Below are 21712 nucleotides of genomic sequence, written 5' to 3'. Positions count from 1 at the left end.
AGAAAGGGTCAAATGGCCTCAAAGGCGACATTGGCGCGGTGGATTAAGGACTGTATCCTCAAAGCGTATCAAGTGAGGCAGAGAGAGCCACCTGTGAGCTTGAAGGCACACTCTACAAGAGCAATGGCTGCTTCCTGGGCGGAGAAAGGATCCGCTTCAGTGGAAGAATTATGTAAGGCGGCAGGATGGTCGTCGATACATACATTTACAAAACATTACAGACTGGATGTAATGTCTTCAGCAGACGCTAAGTTCGGGAGGAAAGTTCTTAGCGCAGCTCTATGAAAGTTTAAAGAAGTTGTTCTGAAACTATGATTTATGATTATTATGATTTCGAGGAGGCAACAATTCGGTGCTGGTTGTGAGTATGCCCTCCCGAAAATGATAACTGCTGGGGTATGACCCATAGTAATGGCTGCCATGGGGGAAGGTAGAGGAAATATCAGATTATTACCTGGTAATATGTTTTCCTCTACTCCACCATGGCAGCATATATTCCCATCCCTTACGAATTGTTGTGTATTGTGTTATGTGGAATAATTATTTCTGTTTATGTATTAAAGCTGGAGAATGCAAGACACCGGAGCAGGGAGGTGGAGCCTTCTTATAGGGGCTGGTGTCTTTTTTTCTTTTCCGAAGGACTACCCAGAAGGGAGGAACCCATAGTAATGGCTGCCATGGTGGAGTAGAGGAAAACATATTACCAGGTAATAATCTGATATTTAATGTATCTAAGAAAATGTATTACCATTTCACATGTATATTTGCACACATAGATTTATTATAAAGATAAAAAATAATAATAGTAAAAATCAAGGTACTTGTTTCCTAGCACGGCCACACCGATTTACATCGGGGTGGTCGTGTCGGAAAAATCGGGTCGATCGCATCGCATGCGATTTGGTCGCATGCGATGCGATCGACGCGACCGACCGATTTTCGACCCGATTTTTGGATTGAATGAAATGTAAATCGGGTCCCTGGGACCCGATTTTACATTGGATTCAATGTAAAATATTCCCAACCCCCCCCAAATTTAACGGCGTAAACCCCACCCCACGATAGACTCCAACCCAAAGCGTGGTGAGCGCAGCGAGCCCGCGAGGGGCGGCGGTGCGCGTCCTCCGACCTTTTCATTCCCCTACTATCCACGTCGGCGTGGAGTTGAGAATAGAATAGTGTGGCGAGCGCAGCGAGCCACCGAGCCCGAAGCGTGGCGAGCGCACGCGTATACCTGTGAAGTTATACGCGTCCCCTCGCGGGGCTCGCTGCGCTCGCCACGCTTCGGGCTCGGTGGCTCGCTGCGCTCGCCACACTATTCTATTCTCAACTCCACGCCGACGTGGATAGTAGGGGAATGAAAAGGTCGGAGGACGCGCACCGCCGCCCCTCGCGGGCTCGCTGCGCTCGCCACGCTTCGGGTTGGCGTCTATCGTGGGGTGACGACGGGGACATCTATAATGTGAAATGGGTCATATTGGCCCATTTCACATTTTTCACATTTTCTCACGATTTCAATGTTAAAAAATATTTTAACATTGAAGCCTATGTAAAAATCGGGGGCATCGCGTCGGGACCAATGTTAATGGTCCCGACCGACGCGATGCCCCCGATGTTTTACCTTTCCCGACACGATTTCAATGTTAAAAAATATTTTAACATTGAAGCCTATGGAAAAATCAGGGGGGTCGCGTCGGGACCAATGTTAATGGTCCCGACCGACGCGATGCCCCCGATATTGTGTCCTAGCCGGCAAAATGGACCTGATTTCAAAGGAAATCGGGTCCATCGTGTGGATCGTGTACCTTAACTTAAAGGTACACAATCCATAAGATTGTGGCCGTGCTAGGAAACAAGTACCAAAATCAATATTCAAGTTAAATATAAAAGCATAACATATGTCCAGGAGCATCCCCAGTTAACCTATAAATGTATCCACTTTTTTTTTTTTTTTTTTTTATAATTCTCTTTATTTGATTTTTTTATACATTAACAAAAAATAAAGACATACATATACATATTCTACCTAACATAACAAAATAGCTTATCCTGTACTCCGATCAATGTTCATAAATTACTTCCTCTAGCTTCCTATATCATCCCGCTATTACTTCAACCTTGCATGATCGTTACAATGATACCATTGTTTCAATTTCTATTCTACCCACTAGCGTCGTTAGAGCTTTAAGCCGAATTAGTGCGAGTCTTAAATATTTATTGACGACCGAAACCCTTACATGCACTCTATATGGTAATGAAAGGCAGAAGGGGAGAAGAAGAGAAAAAAAAAAAAGGGAAAATTAATAACACTGTGCTGTACCTTTGGTGTAAATTATTCAATAATTTGTGACTATATTACTTCCATGCCATTTTCATAAATACTTCAAAACTGTGCTTTCCAACATAACATAGTGTGGGTTTAATTCATACTTAATTCTTACACTTCAAAACTAACTTTATGTGTACTTTAATCTATTTATCATACCTTATAATAATCTGAGTGGTACCAAACTCCCCATATTTTATAAAACTTATCAATATTATTCCTTAGGATATAAGTCTCCCTCTCATGCTTAAATACATCATTTACCAAATTGATCCATTCCGTTATTCCATGGGTATTATTGGCCATCCATTTCCTGGCCAAGCAGACTTTCGCCAATGAGCTTAAAATAATCGCAAACTGCCTCATATCTGCAGACATTACACTATTGGGCCAAACTCCCAGTACCAGAGTGAGAGGCTTGATTCCCTGCTGTGGTATTCCCAAACAGATCATCTTTTCTCTTATTTTCAACCAAAATTTTTGCACCTCACCGCACTGCCACATTAGATGCCAGAAGTTACAACCAGATTCTTTACACTTAGGGCAATTAGAAGGCTCTTTACCTGAGAATTTGCTTATTTTAGCTGGAGTTAAATATATTCGGTGGGTGATGTTATACTGAATCTGTTGAACCCGTAGCGAGTTAGAAGATATTTTAATGTATGCAAGGGCAATCTCCCAATCCCCTGTTGTCAATTCAGGTATATCAACAGTCCATTTCGTCTTAAGGTATATAAGTTGATCTGACTGAACAGTATCTATAATTTGTTTATAGAACCTAGAAATACTCTTTTTTTACCATTTTTCCTAATAAGGGTTTTTATTGGATTGTCCTGTAGCACTATGTGTGTTTTTTTAATATATTCCTCCAGGGCACTCCTCAGCTGAAAATAGCAAAAAAACATATTTGTCCCCAGGCAAAACTCCTCCTGGAGTAAATTGAAGGATTTTATTCTATTATGGTGTATGATTTGCCCAATAGAATTTACTCCCAGTGAATCCCATTTAGTCCTGCCTTGCTGGATTTCAGTTTTATCTAATGGGGCCATTGAAAAAATAGCTGTTTCGGGGTCTACCCCCTTATATCCACTAATCCAACTGTTCCAGTTCCATATTTTTATGCCTTGATTGAGAATCTGTGGGTATTTTTTCCTACAATGATTTGTGAGGATGGCCTGTAGAGGCGAGCAGCCTGGAATGGCCATTTCCACCATTTTCAATAATTCCTTCGATTGCTCTGACTCCACAAGCCACTCCCTCTAATGCACCATTTGGGCAGCAATATAGTACAATTTAAAATCTGGAAAGGCAAGGCCACCTCGATCTCTTGATCTTTTAAGTATGTCACATTTAATCCTGGGGGTTTTATTCCTCCAGATAAATGACAGCAGTACACCATTCAGTTTCCTGAAGATTGAATTGGTTATATAAATGGGAGAGTGTTGTAACACATATAATATTTTTGGTAGGATTAACATTTTAATTAAATTAACCCTTCCTATATTAGTCAAAGGAAGTTTCATCCAGTTTTTACATCTTCGTTTTATATCTTCAATCATTGGTGTAAGATTCAATGTGACATACTCATTGGGATCAGCAGATATCATGACCCCCAAGTAGTTAAATCTATCCACTCTGGGAATACAACTATTTTCTCCCAGCGATTCCTCCCCTTCACACCCTGGGGCACTGACCAGAAGATGGGACTTCTCCTTATTTATTACCAAACCAGAGTAAGACCCAAATTCTTGAAGATAGAACAGGACTTGGGGAAGATCTCTCTTATACTCCGACATGCCCACCAATAAATCGTCGGCGTTAAGAGAGACAAGGCCTCCTCACCTGCGGTACACACAGAATGTTTCTAAGTTTACAGGCAATTGGCTCAATAGCCACCGCAAATAAGGTGGGGGAGAGTGGGCAACCCTGTCTTGTTCCCCGGTATAATGGAAATGTCTCAGACACATACCCATTAATGGAGACTCTGGCGGTAGGGGATTGATATATAGAGAACACTCTATTAATAAAGCCTGGTCCAAAGCCAAACACTTCTAACACCGTTCTTAAAAAAATCCACTCCAGCGAATCAAAGTGTATCCACTTAGGTTGGCTCTTACCCACTTTATATAGAGTCACAGTCTCCTTTAGGTGGGGAGCATCTAGTGTCCTAATCTTTTTGAGCGGAGCCCAAGATCGGCACCGGGGGACAAGCTCCTTAATGTTTGTTTTATAGGAGTATTCCTTTAAATGTTTGGGGATCCCAATTTGGAAAGAAAAAATCTCCTTTATATATAAGGTGTCCGCTGTATAAAGGTTGTAGTGACGTGAGCAAGGTTAGGGCTGTGTAGTGGGGGTGATTTGATGTTGGCGGTCTGCTACAACCGGCGTGGCTCTCTTGCAATATGAGCCTGCACCAGGAGCAGATCCACACACCCCCACCTCTCGCTTCCTTCTCTGATGGCAAAGAGAGGCGTCACACTCACCCAGCCAGGTGTCAGCACCGACAAGATCGACGCAGGTCACTTCTTGGTGCGGCCGAAGAACAGCGGGTATCCGTGGGGAGATAAAGGGGTCCAGTTGTAAACGAGCAGCTTTGGGGTTAACTGGTGTTGCTGGATAGCAGATTTCAGTAGCTTGACATGTTTCTCCGTCCACACAGAGAGTGTTCCTTCCTATGGAAAAGATTGTGGCCTTACAAGCACAGGTGAAACAGGTTCTAAACCCTCACAGAGTGTCCATCCATTCGTCTGTTGGGAATGATGGTAGCTTCCTTCGAAACTCTTCCTTGTGGACGTTTTTGGTCACAAGTTTTTCAATGGAACCTCCTAACGCAGTGGATGGGGTCACACCTTCAGATGCACAAAAAATTGTTCTGTCACCAGAGACCTGGCTGAACGTAACCAATCTGTTACAATGGCGCAGTTTCAGTGTCTAAAACTAGACTATTGTAATGACAGATGCCGTCTCCGCAGTTGGGGCACGGTAACTCTGGGTCAGGCTTTTCAGGGCCATTGATCTCCAGCAGATTCAAGGCATCCTCAGGTTGCAGGGCCGTTCACTAGCTTTGTTAAAGGCAGCTGCTCTTCTCCATGGAAAAGCAATTCGCATTCAATCAGACAATGCAACAGCAGTTGCGTATATCAATCACCAAGGCAGAATGAGAAATCGTCTGGTGATCAAGAAGGTTTGTCCAATACTGCTGTGGGCTAAACAATATGAGACAAGTCTGTCAGTGTTTTTTATTCCCGGAATGGAGAACTGGGAGGAAGACTATATAAGCTGCCAGAACGTACACCCGGGGCAATGGGCTTTGCATCCTTAGGTTTTTTATCAACTAACACTGATGTGGGGCATGCCCCAGATCGACCTAATGGCTTTGAGGATAAACCACAAACTTCCACAGTATTTTGCCCGTTCACAGGACACAGAAGCTGTAGATGCTCTCTCCATTCCATGGAATTGCCATCTAGTGTAATTTGTTTCCTCCATTTCCACTTCTTCCAAGGCTACTCAAATGAATCAAAAGAGAGTTTGTTTCTGTGATTCTGGTGGCTCCAGATTGGCCGAGGCAGACCGGGTACTCAGATCTGTGTCTTCTTCTAGTAGACGAACCATGGCGTCTCCCATTGCAAAACAGAGCCTCTTCAGCAAGGACCATTTGTTTACCCCGACTTACCTTGTCTGTGTTTAATGGTGTGGCTGTTGAAACTGACCTCTTGTAAAGGTGTAGTTTTCCGGTCAAGGTAATTCCAACCATACTTTAGGCACGGGAAGAAGTCACGTGGGCCCATTACCATCAAATTTGGAAGGCGTATATTTCTTGGTGCGAGTCACATCATTGACCTTAAGTGGTTTTCAGACTGTCTCGACTTGGTTTCTTGCAGTCTGTTTTTTCTACCAGACTTTGTTTAGGTTCCCTTAAATTACAGATTTCAGTAGGCTGCTTCTTAGTCAGGCATCCAGATTTGGTAGTGCTGTATTGCATGACTCTCAGCTCTCTCACACCTGTGAGGGAAGCTTTAGAACCTCCCCAATGTGAAGACTGCAGATTTGGTACTCACCATTAATTCCATGTCTCTGATTCAGCAGGGGACACTGCATGCCCCCGAGTGCATGTGTGTGTCTGGGGGCTGACGACAGTTTGCTGTTTTGTTTCTTGTATAATCTTTGCTGTTTCTTTTCTGCTGTTCGGTTTTAGTGTCCATTTTGAATGTGTTGACATTTGGGATAAGAAAAAGTGAAAAACCCCATGTCGACCTTTTGACTGTCGACCTTGCCCATGTTGACCTAATGCTTGTGTTGCCCTAATGTCCCTGTCGACCTTCAGTCATGTCGACCTTGATGCATGTCGACTTATAGTGTTTGACTCAATGCATATCGACCCTATGACCCATACCCATTTTGCACAGATATTGGCACTCAAAGGGTTAATCGCCCTTTCCTTGCAATTTGATGAACAGGAAGTTGTCTTTTGGGGGTGGTAACCTACCATTTTCTGGGAGGGTCCAAAAAAATGAATTCGTGCCCAGGCGTTTAGAAGGAGGGTGTTTGATGTTGGCGACAGGCTTGATCAGCCTGTTTCTGTTGTAGAAGTGCCACATTTGCACAGAAATTTCACAATTCACTCAGATTTACAGAGGGTAGGTTTTCTTTATGCCTGGGCGGCGGCTAACTACTTGTATTTATCTGCAAATATGCAGATGAGCGATCAGATCTAAATTAGGCCCTCAGGTCATTAATGTGGCTTGTATATTATCTGGGTTTACAGCCGACTATTTGCATTATTTAAGTCACACATTATTGCTAGCTGGAAAGTGTTTATAAAGGGGAAAATACATTTTTTTTTTTAAATTTAGGTTTAATAATTTAAAATGTCAGCCACATCTCTTTCTCTACATGACTGATCCAAACTAATGTGGTACAAAATGTCAACATTTAGATTGTCCACATGGATACTGGGTCAGATGTATTATACCTGGTAAAGCAATAAAGTGGAAGGTGATAATGCACCAGTTAATCAGCTGTGTTCGAAAAATGACAGGAGATGATTGGCTGGTGCATTATCACCTTCCACCCTCCAGCTTAATACATATACATCTGCCCCATTATGTCAGCATGTTGACATGGTCTGAATGCAGCCTAACCCTAGCATGGTCACAGTATTGTTTATCCATGTCAACATTTTAAACCATGTCGACAAAGGGTCTAAGTCAGAAATGTATGCAAGCCGTATGGTTTGCAAATACGCATCTCAAGATCAGGTCCTGCGTTGTCACAAACATTGTCCCTAAGCTGCAGCATACTGAGGCTGTTTGGGGGTAGGGAAGGGGCGGCCATGACCAGCATTTCAGAAAAGGGGGGCATATCAGACCAGTTCTCTAGGCATGCCAAAGGCACTGGGCGCAGCTTCACGGAGACCACCAGTGTGAAAGCACTGGTTATCCTGAGAAACTTGAGGATTATTCAAATTGCCAGTGTTCACGCAGATGATCTGATGAAACCTGGAGGTGGCACAAGTCTCTTTTTGTGACATTAGCATAAAAATCAATCAAATATTTACATTAAATTACATTTCTAATTAATGTTTTTTAAGATCCATTTGATGGGTCATCTGTAATAAATATGTACAATTGATATATGAATTATTTGTGGATTCTTCTTTGTCAGCCCAGAGTCTATATATAGGTCCTGATTCTGTTTGACTCGCAGACACTTCCCACGCGGCCATCCGCCCCCTTCCCCAAACCCCCGCAGGCATACGAATGAATGCCTTTGTTTGCAGCCTTGGGTGCGAGGGAGAAATCATTCAATGGTTGGCAGCCATCAAATGATTTCTTCAGTGCTCGCAGATCAGAGACACCTCTGGTGTCTGATCTGCAGGTGCCCTGTGTGAGGACAGGGTGGGCAGCTGACATCAGCTACCCGCCGCCCGCACCCGTGTCATCAGGGAATTACCATGGGAACGCCCAGCGTTCTCATGAGAACGCCCATGAAATGCTGGGCGTTCCCATAGGCAAATTCCCTGGCCCGCCTCCCCATGCCCCTCCACAACCCCTGCTCGGGCTTCTGCGTGCGAATGCTGTGGGCGCTCGCACAAAGTGGCTGCGCATGTGCATAAAAACCTATGCCCATGCGCAGTCATGAACATTCGATCCCCTGTGCGAATGTTTTCTAGCATTCACATCAAGCCTATTAGGATTACATACTGTTGCTCATTCCTGTCCATATGCTAATTTAAAATCGAATGAGAAAAGCACTTACGTGCACTTGTTGAGTGTGCATTTTTCTGCTTAGGTTTGAGGCAAAAAAAACCCACTTGCTTTCAGTGTGTAAAACAGGGATGGGGAACCTTGGACCCTCCAGCTGTTGTTAAACTGCACATCCCAGCATGCCCTGCTACAATCTTGTTATTTGGCCATACTAAAACTTGCAGGGCATGCTGGGATGTGTAGTTCAACAACAGCTGGAGGGCCGAAGGTCCCCTATCCCTGGTGTAAAAGAAGGATCCTGGAAATACTCAGAACTGTTAACTATAGAGGTCTCTAATAAAAATAACTTAATCTGTAATACTGTGTTCTTCCTTGTTCATTCAGTTTGTAGTGGATGCATCTCTATCAAATGTAGCATTGTTTTATATATAATCTTTTTATTTGGCTGTTACAGATGGCCCAGAGGCTGATCCTTAAACATTTTTTCTCGACATCTGGAAAGAGTCTAGTTGTGCCAGCCAAATCTTCCTTCAATCCGATTTCAAAGTGTACACGAACATTTAGTCTACTATCTACAACTTCACAATCCTCTCATTTGCCTATTCTTAATGTTCATAAGACTTCTATGTCAAATTCTTGTAGTGTAACATTTAATGTCCAAAATAAAGATGACTTTCAAGATCGTGTTGTTGGAAGTGAGACCCCAGTGGTGGTGGATTTCCATGCACAGTAAGTTTTATTTACATCTATACAAAGTACTTATATATGCAAACATCCAGGGCTACTCTATAAAGTGCAAAACCGTTATAAACCTGTACCGGTCTTGAAATAAAAAAAGTTCTATAACTCTTGAAAAATTTAACCGGACACATATGCAGATATCCCTTGTTTGTGCTCTTGAAATCTTGGTTCACCTATTGGTTTTCAACTTTTTGGTCTAGTACAGTTATTCGAAGTCATTGTCCACATTGGTTTTTCATGGCAGCTTATTTGCTTTAATTTTGCCCCCAACATTTGGAAATTAAAACATTTTAATGAATACAATTGCTATTCTATAAAATGAGGGCCAGTTCGGTTGTGCAGGAGTTTGGAAATGCACTTTAGTCTTTAAAATCACTCACTGCTAATTTTCACGAAGCACCGCTTTGATTCTCTATTCTAAGGGGTACATTTACTAAAGCTTCTAATAATGAAAAAAGGTGATGTTGCCCATAGCAACCAATCAGATTCTCTTATTTTCTTGGATGCAATTTATAAATAAAAGGCTAACTACTCCTCACCTCTATTAGGAGAAGTACAGCCAGTGACATCTAGATACCACTCAACTGATCAATCTGCTCCTTTGTGTGCTAAAAGATGTCATAACAGAAAGTAAAACTTGCTGGATATCTAGAGAGGGAGCTGTGAAGACAGATTGGAGCAGATAGGGACTGGGGGTGGAGAGTTTGTGTGCTAAAAACTGGCACAGCTCAAAAGGAAAGTACATTGCAGAAACTGTCTTTTAACTAGTAGAGAAATGATAGACAGAATCTGATCACCTCTTTTAATATTTAGAAGCTTTAGTAAATTTACCCCTTAAATGTGCAACCTAGGTGAAGCGTAAGAAATGGTAGGAAAATCACCCTGTACACCCAAGAAGTGGCAAATAACATCGCAGAACAGTATTAGAAAGATTTAAGTTCTCATAGGAAAGTATTGGTTGTTCTTTAAAAGTGTAAAAGTTGATATTTATATATTTTTTTTAAATGGTAGAAAAACCTTGCAAGGATTTTGTAGCAAAGTAATAATTTTATAGTATTTTTGAGTACATTAAAATGTTTCATGTGATTTTTCAGTATCTTTAAATGTAACACTTTTAGCTCCAAACTACAAGCTCAAAAACCCATTTTTTCAAGAATGCAACACCTAGCCATACATGTCCCCGATCGATTAAAACAACTACAAGTGTATGATTATTAATTGGAAGGGATCTACCAGAGATTCTGCACTTCTGTATCTTGACATCACTACTTGAAACTAGGACTTTTTCCCTGCTGGGGATTCTAAGATTAAAAAAAATAGCCTCTGATAATTGTCCATTATTTTGGAACTGAATTGTGAAATATTGCTGAGATGATTTTTACTTGTCATTTTTCATTTGTTTGAACCAATTCCTTATACTTGAATTCCCATCTCCCCCATAGTCCTAAATTCCGACGTTATTCATTATTGGAGCTTTGTCACAAATTATTTAGGTTTCACTAATTCCAAAAATCTTTTTTCGACAATGTATTTTTGTACAAGCTGTCTGAATACTATAATATATGCTGTTAGAGATCCCTAGCATGCTGCTTTCCCTCTGCGACTACATATTGATTTCCCCATGCCCCTTTTCAGAATTTCATTAATCTATCCATGAGTCTCACAGTGAGTTCCCCTGGTTGAGAAAAACTGTTCGAATAGTAAATGTACAGTATACATCTTTGAAAGAGAGCAAAAAAAAGTGTTTGTTTGTAATTACATGCTAAAGTTTCCATTAATTTAATTCCTGCACATTGTCTTTAAGAAAACCATGAATTTCTTTATTTTCAATACATATTCTAAATTGTAAAATAATACTGCAAATCCTTTAATTGTTTGCAAAAAAGAAAAAGTAAGCACCTTTGCACAGACAGACCATGTTGCAATGCAATGGATGCAAATATTGTACATGTATTTGTTTATGTATCTACAGTAGTTTTAAATGTGGGGTAAATACAGCCTGATTAAAGGCCCCCATACAATAGTCCTACTTGTTTAAGGACAAGTTGGACCTATTTGCCTTTGAGCTCCCCCGTCAGCTCCCTAGGAGGCCCATTTGCTATTTGGCACTTGATGCAGTGATTTATTGCATGTAACTTCCGGGGGTGTACTGGCTCCTCCCCTCTGCTCCCCTCCCTCTAGTCAGTTTTAGAAATGTGCCTCAGGAGAAGCATGCATCAGGAAGAGCTCCAGAGAGTTTTGTCTTCTGCTTAATTTCTTTATTATTTTGGGGCTGCTGTTTGGACTTAACAGCAGTCCTGCGTCGTGGGAAACTAGGGGAAGGGTTCAGCTGCAGGCCACTTCATGGTACCGAGCTGTCCCTGCCACAGGACCACTGTCCTGCGTTGGTGATGTTACCGCGGGCATTGCGCTGCAGCGCGCACACCCCTGGCATGCCGCACACCCCTAGTCCAGTCTGAAGACGTCGTGTGGTGAGTATTACCCCGGGGTCCCCCGCCGTGGGGTCCCCGGGTAACGGTGCGGCAAGATGGCGGCGGTGGTATCGGCGGTGCCCTGCACAGGGACCGCGCAACCCCCTGCCTACACTGGGACAGGGTACTGCCTCCTGTATTGTCCAGGGCAGTTTACCAGAGAGGTTTGGACATTCTTCAATGTCAGTCTCAGTATAAAACGCAGGTAAGCTCCGGCACCATTACGCTGGGCGGAGCTTACCCAGAGTGGGACCATAGCTCTGTGAGGGCGCCAAAACCTGCTTCCTGCTTCTTCCCTGGCTACTGGAAACGCCATTGTACTGCTCCAGACACTCCTCAGCGGTGTGGAACAGAGGGAATCTGCTTGCAGAGACAGCTTCAGGTTTTCAGCGCTTGTGTACTTGTACACTTGCCTGCATACACTGTAAAGTACTGTTAAGATTACTGTACTGTTTACCAGCTCTTAAAATTGGTGAGCTAAGGTTGTTTGGTGTATTGGTCCCCTCCATTACCTTCTGTACACCACCACACTAGCTTGTTAAGCTATAAACAACTCAGATAGTACTACACATAGTAATTATCTGTCTAAATCACACTGCATAACTGTGTTTGCTCTGTGTGTGAGGGGAGACTGTTTGTTTGTCACAATGGTGAGGAAACTTACATGTATGATGTGCAGTGATAAGTTTGTGCCTGCATCTTCATCACAAGTTACTTGTGGGCCATGTATGTCCCCCACAAAGTAGTGGGGTTCCCCCACAGCTTACTGGGCAGCAGAGTAGCACACAGGACAGCTCACAGCAGCCTGCCTGGGCAGCAGGGATGAAATCCATGCTTGAAACTGTAACTACACAGTTAGCTGCTACAGCAGCACAGACCCAAAGGGTGCAGAGGGAGCTTGCTATCCTCTCTGCCAGAGTTGATATTATAACTCCTACCCCTGGCATAACTCGTAAGAGAAGTGCACCCTCACAAACCCCTGAATCTGGGGCAGATGACGGGGATGATGATGATGATATTGGAGATGCAGACGCGGGTGGTGAGGAGCCTAATGCTTCACAATCACTGCTCCGGGGCACAGAGCCATTAATTATGGCAATCACGGAGGTGCTGGACCTTCCCTTAGCTGAGTCCTCTGAAGGGGATTCTTTCTTTGCTACTCAGAAAAAACAGCAGGTTGTTTTCCCTGAGCAGTCTGACCTGGAAAATACTTTCAAGTCAGCGTGGAAAAAACCAGAAATGAGGTTTAAAGTGGCTAAGAAATTTAGAGCCACGTTTCCATTTGATCCTGCGGGACACAAGGTGTGGGAGGAGCCACCGGCGGTAGATTCTTCTGTGTCTCGCCTAGCAAAAAAAGATGGTGCTCCCAGTACCAGGGTCGTCTTCATTGAAAGATGCCACGGACAGGAAGGTTGAAAATACCCTATAGTCCATGTTTACTGCTAGTGGCGCGTGTCAGCGTCCAGTCTTAGCAAGCTGTTATATGGCTAAGTCTATATACACGTGGGCCTCCCAGATCCAGGAAGGTCTTCTGGGTGACATGACAGTGGCGCAGGTGTCTGAAAAATTACACCATATTCAGGACACAGCTAAAGTTCTGTGTGAGGCGCAGAAGGAGTTAGGAGCCATTAACGGCCGTAACTCAGCCATGGCGGTGTCGGGGCGCAGATCCCTCTGGCTGCGGCAGTGGATAGCTGACGCTGACTCCAAACGGAGTGTAGAAAACCTCCCCTTCACTGGCGACAGGTTGTTTGGGAGTGATTTAGATGAGTTAATCTCTAAAGCCACAGCAGGGAAGTCCACATTCCTGCCATCAACCCCACAGGCGCCCAAGCGTCCTTTCCAATCTCACTCCCAGCAGTCCTTTCGGGCAAATAAATTCCGTCCAAAGGCCAGGGGTGGCTCAAATGCTGCCAGAGGCTCCCGAGGTAAATTCAGGAAGCCTTCTGCTTCGGCCACCACAGAGCGGCCATCCGGGGTAGCTGCAGGTAAACCCGCAGCATGACGGTGGGTCTCCACCAATAGCTCCAGCCGAGGTGGGAGCCAGACTGGCGTTCTTCGGCCATGTTTGGGAAGCCTCGTGCCTCAATTCTTGGGTACAGGCTCTTATTACGCAAGGCTGGAGTTTGCAGTACAGCCACCTCAGAGGTTTTTCAAATCAGGCCTTCCAGCGTCCCCAGGGGACCAAATGGTTTTGCAGCAAGCAATCCAAAAACTGGTACAGGCCAGGGTAATAACCCTGGTCCCTCCCCTGGAGAGGGGGCAGGGTTATTACTCAAATTTATTTGTAGTCCCAAAACCGGACGGGTCAGTACGCCCGATACTGAACCTAAAATCCCTGAACCCTTTCTTGACTGTAACCAAGTTCAAGATGGAGTCCTTGCGGGCCGTGATAGCGGCACTGGAGGAAGGGGAGTTCTTGGCGTCCTTGGACGTGAAGGACGCCTACCTTCACATCCCAATATGGGCCCCTCATCAAAAATATCAGAGGTTTGCGCTGCTGAACGAGCACTATCAGTTCCGCGCACTGCCGTTCGGCCTGTCCTCAGCCCCGCGCATATTCACCAAGGTGATGGGGGAGATGATGGTGGTTCTCAGGAAACAAGGGATTTGTGTGATACCATACTTGGACGACCTGCTGGTAAAGGCGCGGTCACCAGAGGAATTGCAGGCAGCCTTACAAATTACCAGACAGACCCTGTCGGCTCATGGTTGGCTCCTGAACCTAGCAAAGTCCTCTCTGATCCCTTCACAGAGACTCCAGTTCCTGGGGATGGTGCTGGACACGGCTCTCATGAGAGTGTCCCTGCCACAGGACAAAATTGTAGACATTCAACAGCTGGTCACAGACTTGTTGAAGCCCCCCCAGGTGACAGTGCACCAGTGCATTGTCCTGTTAGGAAGAATGGTGGCCTCATTCGAGGTTCTCCAATTCGGGAGGTTTCACAGCAGGACTTTCCAGCTCGACCTCCTGAGCAAGTGGTCCGGTTCACACCGCCAGATGCATCGGCGGATTGTGTTGTCATCTCGGACCAGACTGTCGATACAGTGGTGGCTCCACACGCCCAACCTACTAGCAGGGCGTCGGAATGGCATCCAGGATTGGGTCTTAGTCACCACGGATGCGAGCCTCCTGGGATGGGGTGCAGTGACCATGGGTCAGTCCTTTCAGGGCAAATGGACCCTATGCTGTGTATTATGCACTTCTTAAGGCGGCCCCTCTCCTCAGCGGACAGGCGGTCCGCATCCAATCAGACAATGCCACTACTGTGGCATTTCTGAACAGGCAGGGCGGGACCAAAAGCAGGCCCTGCATGCGGGAAGCAACAAAGATCCTGTCCTGGGCAGAGAGTCACTGTCAGGCTCTTTCTGCCATATTCATACCCAGGGTGGACAACTGGGAAGCAGACTTCCTCAGTCGCCACAAGCTCCATCCCGGGGAATGGAGTCTACACCACCAGGTATTCAGTTCTCTGGTGGCTCGGTGGGGGATCCCACTAGTAGACTTGATGGCATCAAGACACAATTGGAAAGTATCCAGGTACTTCTCCAGGGCGAGAGACCCTCAGGCAGAAGGAGTGGGCGCCCTCTCCATACCGTGGACGTTCAACAGCCTGATTTATGTCTTCCCACCGATTCCCCTGGTGGCTCGGGTGTTAAGGAAGATAAGAAGAGATGGAGCCGAGGTAATTCTTGTGGCTCCGGACTGGCCACGAAGAGCGTGGTACCCAGATCTACTAAGTCTTCAAAGGGACTCGCGGCGCCTACCTCTGCAAAGAGACCTGCTCATGCAAGGCCCGTGTGTCTTCCAGGCCTTGGAACAGCTTCGTTTGACGGCCTGGAAGTTGAGCGGCAGATCCTGACACAAAAGGGATTTCACACATCAGTCATCAAAACTATGACAAGTGCAAGGAAACCAGTAACGGCTGCACATTACCACCATATCTGGAAGAGATATGTGGGTTGGTGTGAACAGGAAAAGTTTACTTCATCAGAGTTTAAACTTGAAAGATTTCTCAGATTTCTTCAATCTGGTTTGGATCTGGGCCTACGTTTAGGCTCCTTGAAGGTGCAGGTATCTGCATTTATCTGTCTTTTTCCAAAAGAAGCTGGCTAATATACCTGAAGTGCAGACATTTCTGCAAGGAGTATTGCATATACAGCCTCCTTTTGTGGCCCCTACTCCACCATGGGACTTGGATGTCGTTCTGACGTTCCTAAAATCCTCCTGGTTTGAGCCAATGGAGGAAATTGAGTTGAAATATCTGACATGGAAGATGGTGGTCTTACTAGCCCTAGCTTCGGCTAGGCGGGTCTCTGAGCTAGGGGCATTAACATGCAAGAGCCCATATTTGATCTTCTATGAAGACAGGGCAGAATTACGCACAAACCCGCGTTTTCTTCCCAAAGTAGTGTCTGCGTTCCATGTGAACCAGCCAATTGTGGTTCCTGCTAGTGGGCCTCATTCTGAGGTGCCAACATGTTTGGATGTGGTAAGGATTCTCCGTGTCTACATCAGGAGAACAGCGAGAATTCGCAAGACTGATGGACTTTTTGTCCTTTATGATGCCCAAAAGATTGGGCGTCCTGCTTCTAAGAAGTCTATTGCACGCTGGATCTGTGCAACCATTAAACAGGCTTATGTGGTAGCGAAGCTTCCTATGCCTGCTGGGGTGAAAGCCCACTCAACTCGTTCAGTGGGGACTTCCTGGGCGGCTGCCCGAGGAGTGTCTGCCTTACAATTGTGTAGAGCCGCTACATGGTCAGGCCAACACACTTTTGTCAAGTTTTACAAATTTGATGCTTTGGCCACTGAAGATACTCAGTTTGAGCAAGCAGTGCTGCGGCAATCTTCGCACAATCCCGCCCGTTCTGATGTCTTTGGTATATCCCCATCGTTATGAACGACTTCCCTGTATCCCATAAGAATGTAAGAGAAAATAGGATTTTAATATCTACCGGTAAATCCTTTTCTCTGAGTTCTTATGGGATACAGGGTGCCCGCCTCTGTGCGGAGTTCTGCCTTACTCGCTATGGTGTGCTATGGACCTATACTGGGTCCTCCTGCTACCTTTTGCTCCTTGCGAGCATACGGGTGTAGGTTACCAAGTTAACCTTACTGTTTACATCGTGTACCTCAGCTGTTCACGAGTGTATGTTGTCACTTAGGTGATATTTCTTATTAAGTTGTTCCAGTTGGAACACAGTTACAAAAGTTGTCATGGTTGACATGTTCTAAGGCCCTGAGACTTCCCATGTTCTGTGGTCGCTACAGTGGTCTATGTATGTTGAAAGTATGTTGGGTGTGCTGGATGAATCTCACCACGTTAAATATTACACATATTCCTCTCATATGTTTCTTCTCCTTCGGCACAGTTTCTATTAACTGACTAGAGGGAGGGGAGCAGAGGGGAGGAGCCAGTACACCCAGTATAAAGTTTTATATGTGCCTGTCTCTTTCGGATATTCTCTTTTCCCCATCGTTATGAACGACTTCCATGTATCCCATAAGAACTCAGAGAAAAGGATTTACCGGTAGGTATTAAAATCCTATTTTTTTAATTCAGCCGCTTCGCGCCCTGCTGCCCGGCAACCGCAGCTACCAGCTGCCCGGACCTCGCTACCTTGGCACACACCTAGGATCGGACCCAACACATCTTAGGTACTAAAAAGCAGACCCTTAATGTGTCCCGCTGATGGGTCTGACCCGATGCACATTGGAACACGCATCGGGTTGAAGGGGATGTCAAATACATCAGATTTGTGACGATTTCTTGATTGGGTGAAACCGGACCAAATCGGAAGTTTATGGGCACATTAAAAGTTGAATGCGATTTGCATTTCTGCTGAATCTTTGAATTAAGCAGCTAAGTGAAAATATGCTAATTTCACAGACAAAATATGGCCACTTAGTGTTCACTCTAGAAATTTTTTAGGGCAGGGTGCTGACCACAGGGAGGGCACATTTTTCAATCGCGATCGCACATTTTAATTTAAAAGGTCAAAATGGAGACACCTAAGCTACAAACCATCAGCACGTTTATGTTTTATAAACCATCTTGTGACACTGGAGCGTCACACCATCAGCACATTTATGCTATATAATCCATCCTGTGACACCGGAGCGTCACACCATCAACACATTTATGCTATATAACCACCTTGTGACACCGGAGCGTCACACCATCAGCACATTTATGCTATATAACCATCTTGTGACACCTGAGCGTCACACCATCAGCACATTTATGCTATATAACCATCTTGTGACACCTGAGCGTCACGCCATCAGCACATTTATGCTATATAACCATCTTGTGACACCTGAGCGTCACGCCATCAGCACATTTATGCTATATAATCCATCTTGTGACACCGGAGCGTCACACCATCAGCACATTTATGCTATATAATCCATCCTGTGACACCTGAGCGTCACGCCATCAGCACATTTATGCTATATAACCATCTTGTGACACCTGAGCGTCACGCCATCAGCACATTTATGCTATATAACCATCTTGTGACACCTGAGCGTCACGCCATCAGCACATTTATGCTATATAACCATCTTGTGACACCTGGACGTCACGCCATCAGCACATTTATGCTATATAACCATCTTGTGACACCTGAGCGTCACGCCATCAGCGCATTTATGCTATATAACCATCTTGTGACACCTGAGCGTCACGCCATCAGCACATTTATGCTATATAACCATCTTGTGACACCTGAGCGTCACACCATCAGCACATTTATGCTATATAACCATCTTGTGACACCTGAGCGTCACGCCATCAGCACATTTATGCTATATAATCCATCTTGTGACACCGGAGCGTCACACCATCAGCACATTTATGCTATATAACCATCTTGTGACACCTGAGCGTCACGCCATCAGCACATTTATGCTATATAACCATCTTGTGACACCTGAGCGTCACGCCATCGGCACATTTATGCTATATAACCATCTTGTGACACCTGAGCGTCACGCCATCGGCACATTTATGCTATATAACCATCTTGTGACACCTGAGCGTCACGCCATCGGCACATTTATGCTATATAACCATCTTGTGACACCTGAGCGTCACACCATCAGCACATTTATGCTATATAACCATCCTGTGACACCTGAGCTTCACACCATCAGCACATTTATGCTATATAACCATCCTGTGACACCTGAGCGTCACACCATCAGCACATTTATGCTATATAACCATCTTGTGACACCGGAGCGTCACACCATCAGCACATTTATGCTATATAACCATCCTGTGACACCGGAGCGTCACACCATCAGCACATATATGCTATATAACCATCTTGTGACACCTGAGCGTCACGCCATCAGCACATTTATGCTATATAACCATCTTGTGACACCTGAGCGTCACGCCATCGGCACATTTATGCTATATAACCATCTTGTGACACCTGAGCGTCACGCCATCGGCACATTTATGCTATATAACCATCTTGTGACACCTGAGCGTCACGCCATCGGCACATTTATGCTATATAACCATCTTGTGACACCTGAGCGTCACGCCATCAGCACATTTATGCTATATAACCATCCTGTGACACCGGAGCGTCACACCTATTGGCACATTTATGCTATATAACCATACTGTGACACCGGAGCGTCACACCATCGGTACATTTATGCTATATAACCATCCTGTGACACCGGAGCGTCACACCATAGGCACATTTATGCTATATAATCCATCTTGTGACACCGGAGCGTCACACCATCAGCACATTTATGCTATACAATCCATCTGGTGACACCGGAACGTCACACCATCAGCACATTTATGCTATATAACCATCCTGTGACACCGGAGCGTCACACCATAGGCACATTTATGCTATATAATCCATCTTGTGACACCGGAGCATCACACTATCAGCACATTTATGCTATATAACCATCTTTTGACACCTGAGCGTCACACCATCAGCACATTTATGCTATATAACCATCTTGTGACACCTGAGCGTCACACCATCAGCACATTTATGCTATATAACCCATCTTGTGACACCTGAGCGTCACACCATCAGCACATTTATGCTATATAACCATCCTGTGACACCTGAGCGTCACACCATCAGCACATTTATGCTATATAATCCATCTTGTGATACCGGAGCGTCACACCATCAGCACATTTATGCTATATAACCATCTTGTGACACCGGAGCGTCACACCATCAGCACATTTATGCTATATAACCATCTTGTGACACCGGAGCGTCACACCATCAGCACATATATGCTATATAACCATCTTGTGACACCTGAGCGTCACACCATCAGCACATTTATGCTATATAACCATCCTGTGACACCGGAGCGTCACACCTATTGGCACATTTATGCTATATAACCATCCTGTGACACCGGAGCGTCACACCATAGGCACATTTATGCTATATAATCCATCTTGTGACACCGGAGCGTCACACCATCAGCACATTTATGCTATACAATCCATCTGGTGACACCGGAACGTCACACCATCAGCACATTTATGCTATATAACCATCCTGTGACACCGGAGCGTCACACCATAGGCACATTTATGCTATATAATCCATCTTGTGACACCTGAGCGTCACACCATCAGCACATTTATGCTATATAATCCATCTTGTGACACCTGAGCGTCACACCATCAGCACATTTATGCTATATAACCATCTTGTGACACCTGAGCGTCACACCATCAGCACATTTATGCTATATAACCATCTTGTGACACCTGAGCGTCACACCATCAGCACATTTATGCTATATAACCCATCTTGTGACACCTGAGCGTCACACCATCAGTTTGCATGTGCGCTGCAATACTGCGCATGAATAGTACAGTTTGCATGTGCGCTGCATACTGCGCATGAATAGTACAGATCTGTGACATCGGTCATACTTTGACATCATAATGTCAGTAATCCAAATAGAGAATGGGCAATAGTGTTGTTGGCACCCTTTACGTATTGGCTATTTCAAGCACAAATTCATTGAGTTTAGCCATGTAAACCTGATAAATTTATGAATACTGCTGGGCTTTGAGTGCATTACCTCTAACCACCTGTGAGATGGGTGCGTACTGTAATGGGTGCTCATTTGTACAAACAATTGAATTGCTGTTGGTCAGTGTAGAACAATAAAGCAATGGCAGCAATCAACAATTGAATTGCCCCTAATGTCTACCTCATGTAAATGCTATTGATGGTTGATGACCATTGTACTGTAGGTGTTTGGGCTTTAAACCCTGATGACTTTTTCCATACCTCAAATCAGGGGCTGATTGTCATATTACTTTGTTAAGGCCCCCATACATTAGGCCGACTTGCAGCTCCCCGGAAGGCTCACATACAGTTTGGCACTTGATGAGCCAAATATTACATGTGATAAATCGCTTGCGATTTATCACATGTTGGGGAGCAGGGGGCCGGCGGTGATCCTCATCAGAGGGAGCAGTGGGGCGGGCAGCGGGTCCCTGAGCGCTTAGCTGACGGCGCCAGCGAGTGCTGACCTGGCTGGGCGGTGTAATCACAGATATCAGCAGCGCTGCGGGACAGGCAGTGCAGTGGCGGGTATTAGATTTTTAAAATACCTGTCAAATAACTGGCCGTTCTCTGATTGGCTGAGAGCGCTCAGGGACCCGCTGCCCGCCCCACTGCTACCCCGGTCAGTCTGCAGGCATATGCATACAGGGAGGTCGGATGTGATCTTATGTGCAGACCGTCCGACCTCCCTGATCCAGTCCGCACGGGACTGCACATCGGATCGGCTCAGATGTCACACACCTGCGATTTTGGGCCGATTTCATCCGGTTATCGGCCCAAAGTGCCGAAATCGGATGAAATCGGCCCAAAATCGCATAGTGTATGATCCATAGTATACAGTATCACCACCCACTGTGCGCTCACACAGC

General features: G+C 45.1%; 1 protein-coding gene across 1 annotated transcript in view; it reads left to right on the top strand.

The window, feature by feature from the left end:
• TXN2 (thioredoxin 2) overlaps window positions 1-21712 on the top strand; it is a 59178-nt gene that overhangs the window by 11272 nt on the left and 26194 nt on the right. Inside the window, exon 2 of the mRNA XM_083156679.1 lies at window positions 8990-9264. Within this exon, the coding sequence (XP_083012805.1) occupies window positions 8990-9264 (275 nt within the window). The remainder of the gene's footprint in view (window positions 1-8989; window positions 9265-21712) is intronic.

This window comes from Crinia signifera, chromosome 8, assembly GCF_055691185.1.
Source record: "Crinia signifera chromosome 8, ASM5569118v1, whole genome shotgun sequence".
NCBI lineage: Eukaryota > Metazoa > Chordata > Amphibia > Anura > Myobatrachidae > Crinia > Crinia signifera.
The sequence above is the reverse complement of the archived record's forward strand: the minus strand, read 5'-3'. Positions and strand labels throughout refer to the sequence as shown.